The sequence below is a fragment of the Danio rerio genome, chromosome 23, assembly GCF_049306965.1.
Source record: "Danio rerio strain Tuebingen ecotype United States chromosome 23, GRCz12tu, whole genome shotgun sequence".
In the NCBI taxonomy this organism is placed as follows: domain Eukaryota; kingdom Metazoa; phylum Chordata; class Actinopteri; order Cypriniformes; family Danionidae; genus Danio; species Danio rerio.
Window position 1 is genome coordinate 48,200,001 of NC_133198.1, and position 20,000 is coordinate 48,220,000.

Consider the following 20,000-nt stretch of genomic DNA (forward strand, 5'->3'; position numbering starts at 1 on the left):
AATGATTAGTGATATTAACGTCCTGTTTGTGGCACATTAGTATATGTGAGGGGGCAAACTTTTTAAGATGGGTGGCGACCATGGTGGCCATTTTGAAGTCGGCCATCTTGGATCCAACTTTAGTTTTTTTCAATAGGAAGAGGGTCATGTGACACATCAAACTTATTGGGAATTTCACAAGAAAAGCAATGGTGTGCTTGGTTTTAACATAACTTTATTCTTTCATGAGTTCTTTACAAGTCTTTGACCACTTATAAAATGTGTTCAATGTGCTCCCTATTGTGTTGGATTGTTAAAGCAACCCTCTTCTCCCACTCTTCACACACTGATAGCAACACCGCAGGAGAAATGCCAGCACAGGTTTCCAGTATGTGTAGTTTCAGGTGCTGCACATCTTGTATCTTCACACCATAGACAACAGTGGGGCCGTTCTTCATCATTGGAAGCCTTAAAGCCACTGGATATTTAAGATTGCTTCATGATGATGTGTTTCCCTCTTTATGCACTGAAGCCGGCGTGTTCGCTGAGTTTCTCTAGCAAGATGGTGCACCACCCCATTATGGGTGTCAGGTCCGAGCATTCCTAGATGAACAGTTTCCCGAAAAGTGTATTGCTTGTCATGGGCCAGCTGAATGACCTCCAAGGGGTCCAGATCTGACTTCCTTAGACTTTATCTTTGGGGTCATCTGAAGGCAGTTGTCTATGGTGTGAAGATACAAGATGTGCAGCACCTGAAACTACGGATACTGGAAGCCTGTGCTGGCATTTCTCCTGTGGTGTTGCTATCAGTGTGTGAAGAGTGGGAGAAGAAGTTAACAATCCAACACACCAGGCAGCACATTGAACACATTTTATAAGTGGTCAGAAACTTGTAAATAACTCATGAAAGAATAAAGTTACGTTAAAACCAAGCACACCATTGCTTTTCTTGTGAAATTCCTAATAGGTTCGATGTGTCACATGACCCTCTTCCTATTGAAAAAATAAAAGTTGGATCCAAGATGGCTGACTTCAAAATGGCCAACATGGTCACCACCCATCTTGAAAAGTTTGCCCCCTCACATATACTAATGTGCCACAAACAGGACGTAAATATCACCAACCATTCCCATTTATTAAGGTGTATCCATGTAAATGGCCCACCCTGTAATATTTAGTGTGCTTCAAAACAGTGACAGAATTCACACTTAGAAGATATAAGTAACACCGCTTACAGTTTGTCTCTTCCTTCTAAATGGATCAACAATGTTTTTGCTGTCTCTTAATACTTAAGTATCTCATCAGATCTTCTGCCCAATCAAATGCTCTCTAGTGTCTGACATGCCCCGCCCCCTTCTTCTTCTTTGATTTTCATTTGGCTGTTTTATTAAAAAGGAGGAGCTACTATACGACCCGCCCTCTCTTCGCTCATTAGTTGAGATTATGACAAACATTGAATAAAAATGCTCATTCCAGCACTTCAGGGGTTGTGCAGGATGTTTTCTGATTTATTTTTGCTGCCTAAAATAACTGATTGGGCGCTGCAGATGCTTTTCTTAATATTCGCATCAGTTCGTGCTGCATTTTTTCTTGTCTTAGTTGTTTAAATATACACGATTACAGTTAAAACGTTTAGTAATTCTGTGAATTATAAAATTCCACAAACGCCTGTTGAGACTCATCAAACTGTTTGTATCAAATGAGGTTAATATTGGAGTGTTTAATGTCTGTCAGGCAGGTGTCATTCGCTCTGTCCTCTCCTGATCTCACCGCTGTCAGGACGACCTCAGCCACGCCTCCTCTGCTCTCTGATAGGCTGGAGGAGCTCAGTTTGGACTCCGCCTCCTCTCATGATGTGATGGGCATAGGAGAGGAGGGGGTGGAGTCAGATGCAGAAGAGGTGGGGCTTCAACTTTTGAAGAGCCTGAGATCTGCACAACCGACGGTAATGCCTGTAAACGAACACACGCTTTGTTCATGTAAAAATAGGCTTTTGAATATAATCATGCATGTTTGGCTGTAAAAGCGCATCGGCAGGTGTTTCTCTGAACAGTCGCAGGTCAGATTAAGTGCTTATTAATTATGAATATTATTTATTTTTATTTTCTGTGACCCTTCTTAGTTTTAGTTTTTCATTTATTGTGAGTTTTTAAAATGTTATGTCAGTTAATAATATGTTTTTTTGACCAATAACTTATTAGTCTTAAATTTTATTTACTATAGTAACGTCTGTGTGTGTCTCTGTGTGTAGAGTGGCAGGAAGCACATAGAGGAGATGGAAAGTGTGAGGACACACTTGCAGTCTATACTGAGGCCAACACAGACAACTGCAGACAGACACGGTGAGAACACACACACACACACACACACACACACACACACACACACACACACACACACTGCATCCCAATTTGTCAACTTATACTATGTCCTAAAAGTATGTACTCTCTTACACAGAAAAATCCATTAAGTTGAGTGTTGATTCTTAATAAATCCACACTCCTTTAATGAACCTAAAAGAGCACATGTCACTCCGCTGCTCATCCGTTTGCACTGGCTGCCAGTTGCTGCTCGCATCAAAATCAAAGCTCTGATGTTTGCTTACAAAGTGACTTCTGGCTTTGCTCCTTCTTATCTGCTCTCACTTCTGCAGATGTATGTGTCCTCCAGAAACTTGCGTTCTGTGAATGAACGTCGCCTCGTGGTTCCATCCCAAAGAGGGAAGAAATCACTTTCCCGAACTCTCGCGTTCAATCTGCCCAGTTGGCGGAATGAACTCCCTAACTGCATCAGAACGGCAGAGTCACTCACTGTCTTTAAGAAACCACTAAAAACTCAACTATTTAGTCTCCACTTCACTTCCTAATCTGCAATTGCCTCTCTGGTTCCACTGCTAATGCCTAGTTCACACTAAAGGATTTTAAGCCTGATTTGAGCCCGATTTGGAAGTTAACGAGCTCGCCGACAGATCGGGCTGTGATCGGGAAGAAATCTGCGGGTGCTCGGCGCTCGCCGCTCTTTATGTGTGAACTACTGAGCAACGCATCAACGAGGCTCGCTGACGTGTCGCCGACACCTCGCAGACGGAAATCCAACATTCAGCATGCTAAATATTCCAGAGCAGACGGCCGACTCAACCCCACGTGTGGTCAGATATAGTGACGAGCTACAGCCAATGAGAGAGCATATCAGCATGAGCTGAATGGCTTTGTGTTCAGGAGCTCAGCAGAAACATCTGTGATTGGTCAGAATGGGCATCGGTGCACTGGCTTCATTCTGCGTTAACACAGACATGAGAGTAGGCTATATTAACAGTGGAGCTAGAATTCTGTAACTATTAGAATTACCATACTGCTCATTCTGATGGTTCTTATATAAAACGCCATACTGTCACAACATATTTACATTCAAAGCTATTATTGAGATATTAAAATTAAGCTTTGAATGTCTGGCATCATATTTAATGACACCATTACCCTAAAAATATAATATTTTTGTTGGTAATACAGCCTATAAATATGTAGTTAAGATACTAAAACACTTAAAGGCTTGGCTTTCATTTTCACTTTCAAACAGGAGCTATTTAACAGCACAGAATCTGCAGTTTTGAAAGATATCTAAAGCAAATTGATGTTTTTGCCATCAGAAAGTTTTGTTTATGTTAGCAGGAAGTTGCTAGGCAAGAAAATGCACACATATTTAAAGTCACAGTGAAAAGTATCAGACATGCATGCAGTCATTTTAACCAATATGGTAATTTAAGGCAGAAATGCTCAGTTCTTTACTGTTTTGTAATAAAAAAAAATAACAATGTCAGAAAGAAATACACTGATAGTTAGAAAACGGCAGGGTGTTATAAATATGTTCGTTTTATTTCAAAGAGTTATAAAATTACAAAAATTAAAAACTCTCTGTGTATCTATCCACTGGAACCTGCAGATGAGTGATTAATTCGCTGATGAATCAGCTGATTTGACGATGTTTTTAAATGCTTTCTCCAAAGCTTGAAACGCTGTCAGTGATGTAATCCGCACACAAGCAGCCAATAGTGTTCAGCTTTTTCTGACGACTCCTCCCTCAAATTTTCATTGGCTGTGGTTTGGTAGCTTGAATGAGCTGTTGGGGAATGAGTTGTTGTCAGATCATGTAGTGTGTGACCCCCCTCTTGTGGATCGTTCACGGAGTGTTGCGTAGTGTGAACACCACAGAGATTAAAAGACACAAAGTCAGGTCATGTAGTGTGAACGGCACAGCGATCTGCTGATGTTTAAAATCCTGTAGTGTGAACTAGGCTTAAATGTACTACAAAAAAAATAAATAAATAATGTTTTGCTATTACACTTAACATACCTGAAACTTGCCTACAGCGCTTATTCATCTTCCTTGTCCTCATTTGTAAGTCGCTTTGGATAAAAGTGTCTGCTAAATGACTAAATGTAAATGTGTTTAAAAGAAGAGTGTGCAAGAGTGTGTCTTAAATTATTTAAACCATTGATTTCACATATCCGCCATTTTTGTAGTTTTTCTTCTAAATATACCTTGGGGAACATCACATGAACATTTTCCTGTAGTTAAGATATTAATTAAATCAATCAAACATCTTTAGCTATGCCTCTCTACTTATGTCTCGTACGTCTGACATGTTTGCAGTTTTTCAACACTTTTTATCCGTGTTTGTAGTTCTAATCAAATTCACGTCCAGTTTGCAGTGTATTGTGGGTAATATTAGCCATTAGAGTGAGCACAGATCTGCACCACCAATTTCTACTTGAAAAAGTGGATAATCCGTGTAACTTGATAAAGCTCATTTCAACATGCTCTAATGTGGGACACACTCATTCTGTTTTTGACTACTATTTAGGGAGGATTGTATGTGAATTGGCATGCAGCAACACATTAGTTACATGTAGGTTTTACCTCACCTTTGACTTTTGACTCTGTAGATTTTCTGACTCCTGCATCACAGCACTTCCTGGATGATTCACATGAGAGTGATGCCACGTCACGCCTGCTCAGGTGAAACACACAAACACACACATATATGTGTATATATATGTAACCAATTTAACAAATTTTTGTGGATTGAACATAAAAAATTAAGTTGTCCTAACAATCTCAGAAATTGTGTTGTTTCAGTTGTGTGTGTGTGTATACATATATACACATATATATATATATATATATATATATATATATATATATATATATATATATATATATATATATATATATATATATATATATATATATATATATATGTATGTATGTATGTATGTATGTATGTATGTATGTATGTATGTATGTATGTATATATATATATATACATACATACATACATACATACATACACACACACACACACACACACACACACACACACATATATATAACAAATTTATGTGGATTTTATATATAGATTTTGTATATATATGTATGTATGTATGTTTATGTGTGTGTGTGTGTGTGTATATGTGTGTATATATATATATATATATATATATATATATATATATATATATATATATATATATATATATATATATATATATATATATGTAAATTGTAAATATATATTTTATTTTTTTGTTCTACATTAAAATCTGAACAGCAAGTGTGTGTTTATGTCTCTGCTTGTGTGTGTGTGTGTGTGTGTGTGTGTGTGTGTGTGTGTCAGTGGTGTGTGTGTAGGTGGTGTGGAGGAGTTGTTCCCTCGTTATTCCCGTCTTCATTCAGATGTGAGCTGCGCAGTTTCTGAGCTGCAGGTGCTGAGAGACAGTCTAGAGAGAGAGCGAGAGCGCCGCAAGGTAAAGCGGGTAGTTCACACACAAAAAATAAGCATTTACAGTTAATTTACTGAGGATGTAGGCGACCTTTTCTTCTTCAGCAGAACATTGAAGAAGATTTTTGAGCTGAATCTGTAGTCCTTGGTGATTCATATATGTCATCTGTGTGTGTGTGTTTGTGTGTGTTTGTGTGTGTTTTTGTGTGTTTGTGTGTGTTTGTATGTGTTTGTATGTGTTTGTGTGTTTGTGTTTGTGTGTGTTTCAGGTGTGTGAGCAGCAGGTGGCGTCTCTCCAAAGTAAAGTTCTTCAGTTTCAGCAGCAGTTAACACTCGCTGTAGCCGCCGACCGCAAGAAAGACATCATGATTGAACAGTTGGACAAGGTAAACACACAGTATAGTCAGGGTGCTGAAATTAGACGGTGATCTCCTGTTTTCGAGGTTTAAAAAGTGCTTAGATTTTGGATTAAGTGCTTGACAATGTCATCGTTGATTTAGTTTTAATTTATAATTATAATAATTAGAATTTATTAAGTACATGGGTATTTTTTATTATTATATGTTGTTATATCTTTGTGCTTTTGCATAAAATGAGGAGTCTCTAGCGTGTTCTGCCTGTCTTTTTTGTCTGTGCCATTTTAAAATAAATGTAAATTTAAGATGAAAGATGACACATTTTAGATACAAATAAGTAAGATTTGACAGAGTTGATAATAGTAGTTCAGTGTTGTGCTTTGGGTGAACATGCTATCAATTTTTCTTAACCACATACTACAGTATAGCACACAATAACGTCTGTTGAAAACATGACCATTGACTATACTTATCATTTATAACTAATAATTTGACTGAGTATGCATCAGGCTGCCGAATTCTTGTGCAGTGGAAATAAGCCGATAGATAGCCAGTAGGTTGAACACGGCTGATATGTCTGTTGTGTAATTCATTCCTTTTCTTGTCGGCTTAGTCCCTTTATTAATCCGGGGTCGCCACAGCGGAATGAACCGCCAACTTATCCAGCAAGTTTTTACGCAGCGGATGCCCTTCCAGCCGCAACCCATCTCTGGGAAACTGTTGTGTAATTTAAGAGTTAAAATTAAAGAGTATTGATAGTGTATATATAAATAATGAGTACTAAATAAGGCTATCATGATTGTCAATGATGAGAGACATCTATTTTCTTACACCTTCCAATTGTTAACATCCGGCCGTCGATATTGTGTTCCCAGATGCCTAAGAAATAGGATAAAATGATCATTTATACCTCAAAGCAATTAGCAGTAGCAGTTGATGGCTAGTAGACTGGATATTTATTTAGAGGTACCATGTTTTTAAATGTTTTATTTATATAAATGCCAAATGTGAAATGTCAGATGTCACTGTGAGTGTACACTGCAAATCAAATTTCCTTACGGGGACAAATAAAGATAACTAACTAATTTATGCAGATTTACTAGTAAATATTTGTGTCACTCCTTTAAAGTGAATGAGACCATCTTATCTGGAATCTGTTCATTGCTCTTATTGTTTTTATTGTTGTTTTTTTACTTTATTTATAGAACTTTTTGTGAAAGCATAACACTCAATAGTGTACAAAATACATATTTGTTAGGAAAATGTTATGAGTCTTATTACCCTGATCCCAATTTTCCCCGCTTCCATTGTTAATTACATTTTTTTATTTTTTTATTGAAAAATAAACGCTGTAAACCGTGTGTGGGTGTGTCAGACGCTGGTGAAGGTGGTTGAGGGCTGGAAGAGGCACGATCAGGAGCGAAATGAGGAGATGAAACGGCTGCAGGAGGAGAAGGAGACCGCTGAGAAAACACACAACAAACATGCACAGGTACACACACACACACACACAGCCACAGACTGTTCCACGTGTCATTATACGTGTGAAAATGCTGCTATGTGTGTGTTTCAGGCTCTGTCTCGTGTTGAGCAGAATCTCTCTGAGGTTGAGGAAACTCTGAAGAAGGAGCAGAAACACAATCAGGAGCTGCAGAAGACCAACAAACGACTGGTACTACAATGTTGAGCACGCAAATTAATCTTTAAAACACTGACAATAATGATGGATATGATTATGATAGTGCTTATAAATATGGCTTTGATGTGGTGGTTAAATAAAAGTGTTGTTGGTTATTATTAATATTACTACGAGAGTGGTGATTATAATGATTAATACAGTGATGGAGATGGTAATGAAAATGGTAATAAATATGATGATGGAGATGATGCTGGAGATAAAGTTGGTGGTAATGATGATAGTGATGTTTAAGGTTACTGTTTCTGTGGTGGTAATGATTAATTCAGTGGAGATGGTAATGAATATGATGTTGGAGATGATGCTGGAGATAATGTTTGTGGTAATGATGATAGTGATGTTTAAGGTTAATGTTTCTGTGGTGGTAATGATTAATACAGTGATGGAGATGATAATGAAAATGGTAATGAATATGATGTTGGAGATGATGCTGGAGATAATGTTGGTGGTAATAATGATAGAGATGTTTAAGGTTACTGTTTCTGTGGTGGTAATGATTAATATGATGTTTAAGGTTACTGTTTCTGTGGTGGTAATGATTAATTTAGTGGAGATGGTAATGAAAATGGTAATAAATATGATGTTGGAGATGATGCTGGAGATAATGTTTGTGGCAATGATGATAGTGATGTTTAAGGTTACTGTTTCCATGGTGGTAATAATTAATTCAGTGGAGATGGTAATGAAAATGGTAATAAATATGATTTTGGAGATGATGCTGGAAATAAAGTTGGTGGTAATGATGATAGTGATGTTTAAGGTTACTGTTTCTGTGGTGGTAATGATTAATTCAGTGGAGATGGTAAGAAAAATGGTAATGCATATGATGTTGGAGATGATGCTGGAAATAATGTTGGTGATAATGATGATAGTGATGTTTAAGGTTACTGTTTCTGTGGTGGTAATGATTAATTCAGTGGAGATGGTAATAAAAATGGTAATAAATATGATTTTGGAGATGATGCTGGAAATAAAGTTGATGGTAATGATGATAGTGATGTTTAAGGTTACTGTTTCTGTGGTGGTAATGATTAATATGATGTTTAAGGTTACTGTTTCTGTGGTGGTAATGATTAATTTAGTGGAGATGGTAATGAAAATGGTAATAAATATGATATTGGAGATGATGCTGGAGATAATGTTGGCGGTAATGATGATAGTGATGTTTAAGGTTAATGTTTCTGTGGTGGGAATCATTAATACAGTGATGGAGATGGTAATGAAAATGGTAATAAATATGATGTTGGAGATGATGCTGGAGATAATGTTGGCGGTAATGATGATAGTGATGTTTAAGGTTAATGTTTCTGTGGTGGGAATCATTAATACAGTGATGGAGATGGTAATGAAAATGGTAATAAATATGATGTTGGAGATGATGCTGGAGATAATGTTTGTGGCAATGATGATAGTGATGTTTAAGGTTACTGTTTCCATGGTGGTAATAATTAATTCAGTGGAGATGGTAATGAAAATGGTAATAAATATGATTTTGGAGATGATGCTGGAAATAAAGTTGGTGGTAATGATGATAGTGATGTTTAAGGTTAATGTTTCTGTGGTGGTAATGATTAATTCAGTGGAGATGGTAAGAAAAATGGTAATGCATATGATGTTGAAGATGATGCTGGAAATAATGTTGGTGATAATGATGATAGTGATGTTTAAGGTTACTGTTTCTGTGGTGGTAATGATTAATTCAGTGGAGATGGTAATAAAAATGGTAATAAATATGATTTTGGAGATGATGCTGAAAATAAAGTTGGCGATAATGATGATAGTGATGTTTAAGGTTACTGTTTCTGTGGTGGTAATGATTAATTCAGTGGAATTGGTAATAACATGGTAATAAATTTGATTTTGGAGATGATGCTGGAAATAAAGTTGGCGGTAATGATGATAGTGATGTTTAAGGTTACTGTTTCTGTGGTGGTAATAATTAATTCAGTGGAGATGGTAATAACATGGTAATAAATATGATTTTGGAGATGATGCTGGAGATAAAGTTGACGGTAATGATGATAGTGATGTTTAAGGTTACTGTTTCTGTGGTGGTAATGATTAATTCAGTGGAGATGGTAATGAAAGTTGTAATGAATATGATGTTGGACATGATGCTTGAGATAAGATTGGTGATGATGATAGTGATGTTTATGGTTACTCTTTCAGTGGTGGGAATCATTAATACAGTGGTGGTGGTGGTGGTGGTGGTAATAAATTTTTTTTATAAATTTTATGCTGGAGATGATGCTGGAGATAATATTGGTAGTAATGATGTTGTTTATGATTATGGTTATGGTGGTGGTAATGATAATGACTAAGGTGGTGGTAATAACAATGGTAATAAATATGGTGTTTTATATGATGGTTGTGATAATGAAAATAATAATAATAATGGTGATGGTAATGATAGGTATGTTTATGGTAATGACGGACTGTTCTGGTAACTATAATAGCAGTGGTGCAGAGGAGCCATAGTTATTATAGGGATGATTGTTATGTTCATTGTACTGGTGTTAGTGCTGATGATGTTGGTGGTGGTGGTGGTGGTGGTAATTATGACTGATAATGGGGAGAAATATGCTGCTGGTGATGGTAATGATGATAGTAGTAATATAACAACATTGGAGGAGGTGGTGAATATTGTCTGTGGAGATTGGGGTGGTAATGATATTACTGATAGTTATGGTGTGGTGGTAAGGATTATGACAGTAATGGTAATGATAATGGTAATAAATATGGTACTGGAGGTAATGGTGATAGTAAAGATGATTATTACAGGCTGTGGTAATGATAATGGTTAGGTGATAAATATGGTGTTGGAGGAGGTAAGATGGTGATAGTAAAGATGACTATGGCTGGTTGTGGTAATGATAATGGTCAGGTGATAAATATGTTGTTGATGGTGGTGGAAATGAAATTACTGATGTTTTTGGTGGTGTTAGTAATGATTATGACAGTAAAGGGGGTTAATGATGATATATATGGTGCTGGAGATAGTGGTGATGGTAATAATGATAGTAGTAATTATTACAATATTGGGGGAGGTAATGATATTGCTAATAAGTATGATGTTGGAGATGATAGTGGTGGTGGGAATGATAGTACTGATGATTATATTGGTGGTGGTGGTGGTGGTAATAATTATGACAGTGATGTTGGTGGTATTGAAAGCTGTTAAAAATATGGTGCTGGAGATGATAGTGGTGATAAATATGATGGTGGCGGTGTTAATGACAGTTATATTTATGGTAATGACAATGGCAATTATGGTAACTATAATGGCTGTTGGAGATATGGGAATGATTGGTGGTGGTAGTGGTGAAGGTAATGAGGATATTAGTGATGATTATATGACTGGTGGTGGTAATGATAATGGTGATTTATATGGTGTTGGTGGTGATGATTGTAATGGTGGTGATGGTAATGATTATGATACTAATGGTGGTGGTGATGATAATTAAAATGTTGATTAAATGTGATGCTGCTAGGGATAATGGTGGTGGTAATGACGATAGTGCTGGTGGGTTTGATAAATATGATGTATAGATTATAGTAGTGGTAATGATAGCAGTTATGATTATGATGGTGGTGGTAATGATAGTTATGTTTTTATGGGGACTATAATGACAGTGCTGGAGAGAATAGTGGTTATGGTAGTGGTGATTATAATGGTGATGTTAGTAGTGGTGATGGTAATGAGGATATTAGTGATGATTGTATGACTGGTGGTGGTATGTATGGTGTTGGACATGACGGTGGTAATGATATTACTGATGATTATGGTGGGTGGTGGTAATGATTATGACAGCAATGGTGATGATTACATTGTTGAAGCTAGTTGTGGTTATGATTATGGCAATGACAGAAGCAGTAATGGTGATTCTAATGAGTGGATGGTGAATATGATTGTGGTGATGATGGTGGTATCAACGATGCGTTTGTGATTTCAGGAGCAAGAGGCGTCTGATCTGCGTGTGCATGTGGAGGACTTACAGCAAGACAAGCAAAAGCTTAGCAGAGAAGCAGATAAACACAGAGAGCAGCTCCACAAACTCCAGACAGAGTCGCATGACACACGGACGAATCTACAACAACAAATCAAGGAGCTGCAGCAGCACACACAAGAATTACAGCAGCAGCTGCACACACACACGGTGAGACACACACACACACACACACACACACACACACTAGGGCTGCACAGTGTAAGATGTATAATGTGGTTATTCACAATAACTACATCGCAGGATATGCATTGTTGAGTCTGGATTATAGTTGATCATTTGTTTTTGAGCCCTGTGACTGTATAATGACTATAAAAGCATTCAGGAATAAGAAGTTATACTATGTGCAGCTTCAGTAATAATGCATTTCATTGAATTATTTTTATTATTCAATTACTGTGACTGTGTATGTGTGTGTGTGTGTGTGTGTGTGTGTGTGTGTGTGTGTGTGTGTGTGTGTGTGCGTGTGTGTGTGTGTGTGTGTGTGTGTGTGTGTGTGCATGTGTGCGTTTGTGTGTTCAGGATCAGCTGAAACAGGAAGTGTCTGCGCGTGAAGAGGCAGAAAGCAGAACTCGGCTGTTACAGGAAGAGCTGGAGACGACAAGGAGAGAGCGAGAGACACTGAGAATAGAGCGAGCACTGGAGCAGGTCTCACACACACTCATACATTATAGACCTTATTCTGAGATGATAATAATTCCTTACATTTATATAGCGCTTTTCTGGGCACTTAAAGTGCTTTACACATTAGGGAGAATCTCCTCATCCACTACCAGTGTGCAGCATCCACCTGGATGATGCGACGGCAGCTGATTTGCGCCAGACCGCACACCACACAACAGCTGATTGGTGGAGAGGAGACAGAGTGATGAAGCCAATTATGATATGGGGATGGTTAGGAGGTCATGATGGACTGAGGCCAGTGGGCAGATTTGGCCAGGATGCCAGGGTTAAACCCCTACTGTTTTTCCAAGGACATCTTGGGATTTTTAATGATCACAGAGAGTCGGGTGCTCGGTTTAACATCTGATCCGAAATACGGCGCTCACTGAGCAGTATAGAGTCCGCTTCATCATACTGGGGCATTAGGACTCACACAGACCGCAGGTTGGGCGCCGCCTCCTGGCCTCACTAACGATGTGGAGATGTGGAAGTGTGATTGTTTTAGCGATTGATTAAGAGCTGCTGATTCCGTTTCCTATGGGAGAAATGACCAGGAATAGTAAACTGCAGAAAACTGCTCGCTCAAACAAGTGTTCATGACTATTCATAAAAAGTAGAGTAGTATATTAAGAGGATATCAGTTTGCAACATCAAGCAGCAGAACAAGCTGTTTTTATTCTTTCATTCATTCATTCATTTTCCTTTGTCTTAGTCTCTTAGGGTGCTTTCACACTTGGTTCATTTGCCTGGACCGTACCCAAGTTCGATTGTCTCCCCCTGCCACCTCCTCGGTTGGTTTGTGTTCACACTGTCTTTTTTCCTTCTGAACCCCGGTACGCTTGCGTCATCGAGCTGCTGTTTTGTTTACGTCCGTTGCTAGGTGACGGCCACGCAAGCAAGCACCGAAATGGAAGGACTTCCGCACATCGCGGTCATTCTGCTTTTACTGAAAGCTTTTAGATATACAGAAAGCAACTTGCGTCCATCTGCCGCAAAAATATTATGCACATTCAGAACATCACACAGCGTCTGCAGAAGCAGTTTTTGGAGGAGACAAGCAGACATCACTGTGTTTGCCCTGGCTCAGATCGCGCGTGTCACCAAGGTACGAAACAAGACACACACACGCGAACAAACGAACGTTATGAAAACGATAGTTTGTTGTAGGGTTGTAACGGTATTAATTTTTTACGGTATGATAATCGTCTAAAACAATACCACGGTTTGACGGTTTCGCGGTATACGATATGTTACAAATGTTACAAAATAATAGAACAGTGAAGCAAATTTGACTTTTTCCAAATAATATATTTTTAGTTACTATAAACAACACCACTTACAATGAACAAATAAAAAAATAAGAAAATAATAAATAATGTGTCAAAGTCCAAATAAAGTCCAAATAAACATGGTGCAAATCCTCAGTAAAAAAAATAGATATAAATATTTACTATACTATAAATAGTTACATAACAAAACTAGATTCAATATGGAACATCCTTAGGTTTTATGTGCCAGCATGGATATGGTTGTCTGTGGATATGGATTTGGATATGGTTGTATGCAATGCAGACAAACAGCTGCACCTTCATTTGCGTCTTTTGAAAACAGCAAGAGCAGCAGTTCGTCTTTGCTGTGTCACTGTTTTGTCATGTTTCTGTGCTGCTGTGCATGCAAAAGTACTTAGTATGAGAATTATTTCATGCAAAACTTTTTTTTTTTGCGTTTTATTTAGCCGCGCATAAATGTATGCCTATCTCTCATTCCGTGTTGTTCAAAAAGCTCACTGTTGGTCCACAAACAAAAGCGAAACCTATGCTTATTGGTTGTGATATAGCGAGTTTGAACCAATCTGGGCATGGGGGAGGGACAGTGCATCAATGTAGCATGTCTGGTTTGTCCGGAGACACAGTGGCGAGCGTTTCTTTGTCAAATCAGCGTTGTCAAATTATGATGACGTAACCGCACTGATTCCGGAGCCTCTGAAAGTTGAGATTCTCTTCTTTATGCCAATCTTTGAATTTTATGAATCGGATCAGCGGATCAAAAGTTATTAAACATTTAAGAGCAATACTTATTTTTTAGCTGCGGGCGGCTGTCTCGGTCTTTAAGGGTTAAAACCGTTGATATGCAATTGTTCATGGTATGACAATCATGCACGTTCAAATCGTGGTGGACCGTCATACCGGTATATTGTTACAACCCTAGTTTGTTGTACAGTTGGCAGTTCACTATAGTTCACTTCCGTTATTTTGTACGATTGCATTCACATCAGAAGTAAACCTTACCAGAGTTCGCATGAACCGTACCCCAGACCACCTCTTTCAGGCGGACTCAGGTACGGTTTACGGGTGCGCACCCGAGTTCAGAAGACGCATTTACACTAGGTTAACGTACCGTACTATGACGTCAAACGAACTCGGGTGCTGACCAAAAGTGCTAGTGTGAAGCACCCTTATTTATCAGGGGTCACCACAGAGGAATGAACCGTCAACTATTACATTATATATGCTATTATGCTATGCTATTATATATGCTATACAACTATTATACATTATATATGTTTTACACAGCGGATGCCCTTCCAGCTGTAAGTCAGTACTGGGAAAACGAGCTGTTTGAGAGTGGAAGTTTTGTGCTTCCAAAAGAATTAGGTCTATAGAGATGCATATCATCACAGTATCTCAGTATGCCAATAAGTAGATTTGAGGAGAGTCAGACCTGTTTACACCAATGACCTCAACTGTGACTGTTTTGTTTTATTAGTCATTTTAAAAATGTTGTAACAACGTTATTTTATTGGCTAGTGTTTTTAAAAATCATTTTGATTTAAGTTGTTAAATTTAAATAAGTGGGTGGCACCTCGGCTCAATGGCTAGCACTGTCACAGTAAGAGGGTCACTGGTTAGAGTCCTGGCTGGGTCAGTTAGCCAGAAATGTAAGTTGATTCTGTTGGAGTGAGCACTGATACAGTTGTTGCTGAAGCTATCATTACTGTCATATGTCTTGCTGTGTATAGGCCTTTAAAATTGTGTGTGTGTTCTACAGACGCAGTTCGAGGCGCAGAAGTCTCAGATGGAGGCTGAGTTTCGTCTGTCATTGGAGCAGCAGATCAGTGAAAGAGTGAAGGCTGTGCAGGAGGAGAACAACACATACAACACACAACTACGACAGCAGCACAGGTACACACACAACATCACAGCATCAGTGTCATGGGCTTGAGAGTGCGGTGTGTAACTATACAAACAATAAAACAAAGGAAAATAAGCTCATAATGATTTAAAGGGCCATGAAAGCCCCTCGTTTCAGCAGGGTGTTTTCACACCTCTACTTTGGAAAAAGTCAGGAAAGTGGGCGTGTCCAGCTCTGTTTAGGGGGGAGTGTCGGAGGAAGAAAAGAGGGATGGTGTGGGAGTGTCTATTTGGGCACGCTGAGTTTCAGAGTCAAAACACACACACACAGGGGAGAAAGTGACTGTGTTTACATGGACATCTGTAGTCGAATTATTTGCCAAATGATTAAATGGTGGACTTTAACTGCAGTTTGGCTCTTTCATTCAGGGAATTCATTCATGTCCCTCGCGACAAACGAGATATTTGATTCGAGGAACTGCTCTAAGCGTGTATTTTTCATGCAATGTTTGATACCGCACGGCGAATGAGAGAAAAAAACCCTCCGCATTTCCCGGAAACTTAGATGCACACGGCAGGTAGCGTCAGAAAGCCGCGTGTGTTATTTCGGTCACTAAATGCGGTGAAAATCCTACACGAGGTTAAAGTTTGGTTGTGGTGCTAACATGTTTACACTCGGTGCAATGGTTAACTTAGTTCGATATGAACAAACTAAATAAACAAAGAGCACTGGTCGCTCACTTACCAAATCTGCAGAGACAGAACAATCACCAGCAACTAGAGCCGCGTCTTTATTAAGAGGACACTACAAGCGAATCCGGATCTCAGCGTTTGCAGATGAGAACAGCTCTCAGGTAAACAATAATCCTCCTTAGACACGTAAGTTATTGTTGTCGAGCGTCGTGTACACTGTTAATCCACACGTGACTCCAGCTGAGCTCTCACAGAGAGAAAATGAAAACAAAACTTCACTGCAGCAAACTATAAAAGCAACACTTCACGCTTGTTTTGCCAACACAACGTGGCGTCTCTGTCGTCTAAACACTGTGACAGTAATGAATATTAATGAAGTTGCACAATAGAGCGCGCTGATTGGTTTGAACCAAGCCTTACTCATGCATTAATGCAGCACACTGTAAGACGTAATAAGACTCACTCTGGCTCAGACGTCCAGTCTGCACGCTGGAATACACGCTATTATCTCATGACCGTGACGCAGCTTCAAAAATTAGTTTCAAACCGGAAGTACGAATTTGCTTGAAATAACGCAAAAACAACCAATTTACACTTTTTAGTGAAATATAGGTGTCCTAATAGTGTTTTTAGCAGTGTGGGACACATATACCACTGTCAACAGCTCAAAACATGTGTTCTGGTGTTTCGTGACCCTTTAAAAACACATTAGGGAGAGTTCATGCTGGGGTATTTAAATGTTTTGGGTGAGCTATCACTTTAAAACATCTCTCTGGTCCTTGTCACAAAATTAATCTGAACGGCAAAATTTTAGGTGCGTGCATGTGTGTGTGTGTGTGTGTTCAGGAAGCAGCTACTGGATCTAAGTGCACGGCAGGAGCGAGAGCTGGCGGCTCAGCTGGATCAGTGCAGAACACAGTTACAGGAGAGAGACGACAAACTGCAGCATCTCACACAGGCTTACCAGCACAGGTACAGCTCACACTGACAGCTGCTGCTAGCATTACAGACACAGACACCAGCACTCAGCGTCATACTGTAGCTGCTATCATCACGGCTCACTCACACCAAATGCACCTTTGCTTTTAAAACGCAAGATGCAGTGCTCAGAAATGGGCTTATAAAAAATGCAGTGCAGCGTGAGGTCCAATATGATAAACATGATGTAATAATGACAATAAAAGAGCCATTAGAAATAGGAAAACACGGTGTTCTGATAAGCGGTTTGAAGAATCGTCATATAACTCAGGATATCTGGACATGTGGATCCGAGAAATTTTTAGTTACATAAAACTTGAAAAATTAAGATGTTTACTTGCAGGATCTCTCAAAACTTTTTACAAGACCTGGAACCCTGTTTTAGACTATATCAAAGGCTTACCTTGTTTAGTCGATATCAGATCTAATAAACAGTATTCATTGGAAAGAGGAAATATTGACGCCTTAATGTGAACTTTTAATTACTATTTTTTAGGGGTGTCACGATTTCGATTATGCTCAATTTCGATTATCGAATCCAAAAATAGAATTGTCGATGCTGCCACGCCCCATGTCACGTCAGCTTGGCTTGCCAAGTGGGAAAGAAAACAGGCTTGTTGAAGTGCTTGTTAAACTGCAGGCGCAGGAGACCCGTCGACAGAGCTTAAACCCTCTCCTCTCTCAATGAAGTCGGCGGTGTGGAAGCATTTTGGATTTCCAGTGAGTTATGTTGACAACGTTCGTGTTGTCGACAAAAAAACACAGTTTTGCAAGCTCTGCTATGTACGTATTACGTACGGTTCGTCCGATAGACAACACCGGCATCGCGATCCTCCGCCCGCCCCCGTTGCAAATCCGCTGGGGAAAAGTTCACACTCAGGCCCTGTTTACACTGTCTTTGTTTTTAAATGGCATTTTAGAAGGACAACGATTTGACATCCACAGTGGCGTGTAGCATTTCTGATCAGCCCTCCTTCCTCTCTACCTCTGAAAATGCACATCACGTGACCACACAGACACAGATGCACACACAGCCATGCGCTCGAGACAGCAGGTCCAGGCAGTCAGAGGACTGCTTCAATCTTTCACTCACTTGTACATGGTCATTTTAGCGAACACCTCAGATACTGTTGGCTGGTTCCTGTTGGTTGTGCGTCTTTTTTACCGACGCCATTATAACGACACAGATCACTGCCTATTCACGAGTCCCGCAGAAAAAGTGATTGACAGGTGGTAATTATGTGTGTAACTTATCTTTATTCATTTACTGTATGATTTGGTTATGGGTAAAACAAAGACCACGCAGGTCAGGTAGTTTAAATGGTAGGCTACAAATAATTAATTGGTCATTAATTAATTAATCATAATTGAAAATCGAATCGTGCCTTTAGAATCGAAAATGTAATCGAATCGAGGATTTGGAGGATCGTGACACACTTACTATTTTTTAAATTGCTATTATTATAATTTTATTTATTTATATATGTTTTTTTTGCTTTTATCGTAAACTCGCTCATTTATTATTATATTGTTTAACAATTTCTTTTAATTCTTGTATTTTATTTTTAAATTTATTATTATTTCTTTTAGAGGATGTTTGTTTATAATTCATACATTTTAATTTATTTTATTTCAAGGGGATAGTGGGAAAATAAGACACTCTGTAATTTTTCCTTTGTTGTATTGTATACTATGATGTATTGTCTTGTTAAACTCAATAAAAAAAATAAAAAATAAAACTCAGGATATCTGGACAAAGCCACAGTGAGCGCCCCCTTCGCCATCAAATATCAGGTTGCCATGCCAACCTTCTACTTTAAACAGATGGTCACTGTTGCTCCGCCTCCTAGCTCTTCTGATTGGTCCATTGCTTTTAGAGCTGACAGCGATAAGCTAGCTGTAATGGTCAAACATGTCCGTCCAGCACGTTGAAAATCATTAAGTCGCACATTGGAGAGGAAAAATGCCTTCTGTGTTGACGGCCCCTTACTGTCATATTTGCAGTATGCTTAAGGTCTGTTTGGAAGAGCCATTTGTGGCCAAGTTTTAATGTACTGGCTGATGTCTTGAGATGTTGCTTCAGTATTTCTACATACTGTTCTGTCTCCATGATGCCATCTATGCTGTGAAGTGGACCAGTCCCTCCTGCAGCAAAACAGCCATACTTCCCCCATACTTCACATTTGGGATGGTGGCTTGTAAGCTATCCCCTTTGTCCTCCAAATGTAACACTGCTCATTATGGCCAATTAGTTCAATCTTAGCTCCATCAGAGCACAGGACATGTCTCCAAACATTACACTTTTTCCCAGTGTAATTGAGCTAATGGTAATCTGGCATTTGTGTTGATTCTGGCTTGTTGATTTTCCCATGTTGTCACACAGGGAAGCAGTGTGTTTGAGCTTTTCCTTCAATACTATTCTACAGTTGTGCCTCACATTAACTCAAATGTTGTCAATCAGCCAATCAGAAACTTCCTAAACCTTGACATCATCATCTGAGCTTTTACAGAGGCAGAACACTCTTGTTGTGTGTAAAATTGACTTTTAAGAAAAGTTATAACAATTTCTCAATACATATCTCTCTCATTATTCTGCTGTTAACCAGTTCAATTCTGCTGCTATTTTGGGATTTCCGCCTGGATTTTGCCTACCCAAATTTAAAAGCTTCCCAAATCCACAAGCAGAGGTGTAAATGCAACCCAAGAAGGAGTGGGATA

At 38.8% G+C, this 20,000-nt stretch overlaps 1 protein-coding gene across 1 annotated transcript in view; it reads left to right on the forward strand.

Annotated features, from left to right (window-relative positions):
• The window catches only part of cntrob (centrobin, centrosomal BRCA2 interacting protein), a 33,498-nt gene that overhangs the window by 2,419 nt on the left and 11,079 nt on the right, over positions 1-20,000 (forward strand). The window contains 11 exon segments of the mRNA XM_073939442.1: positions 1,714-1,924; positions 2,231-2,321; positions 4,923-4,995; positions 5,654-5,783; positions 6,028-6,144; positions 7,490-7,606; positions 7,688-7,786; positions 11,764-11,967; positions 12,340-12,465; positions 15,529-15,662; positions 17,151-17,276. Of these exon segments, the coding sequence (XP_073795543.1) occupies positions 1,714-1,924; positions 2,231-2,321; positions 4,923-4,995; positions 5,654-5,783; positions 6,028-6,144; positions 7,490-7,606; positions 7,688-7,786; positions 11,764-11,967; positions 12,340-12,465; positions 15,529-15,662; positions 17,151-17,276 (1,428 nt within the window).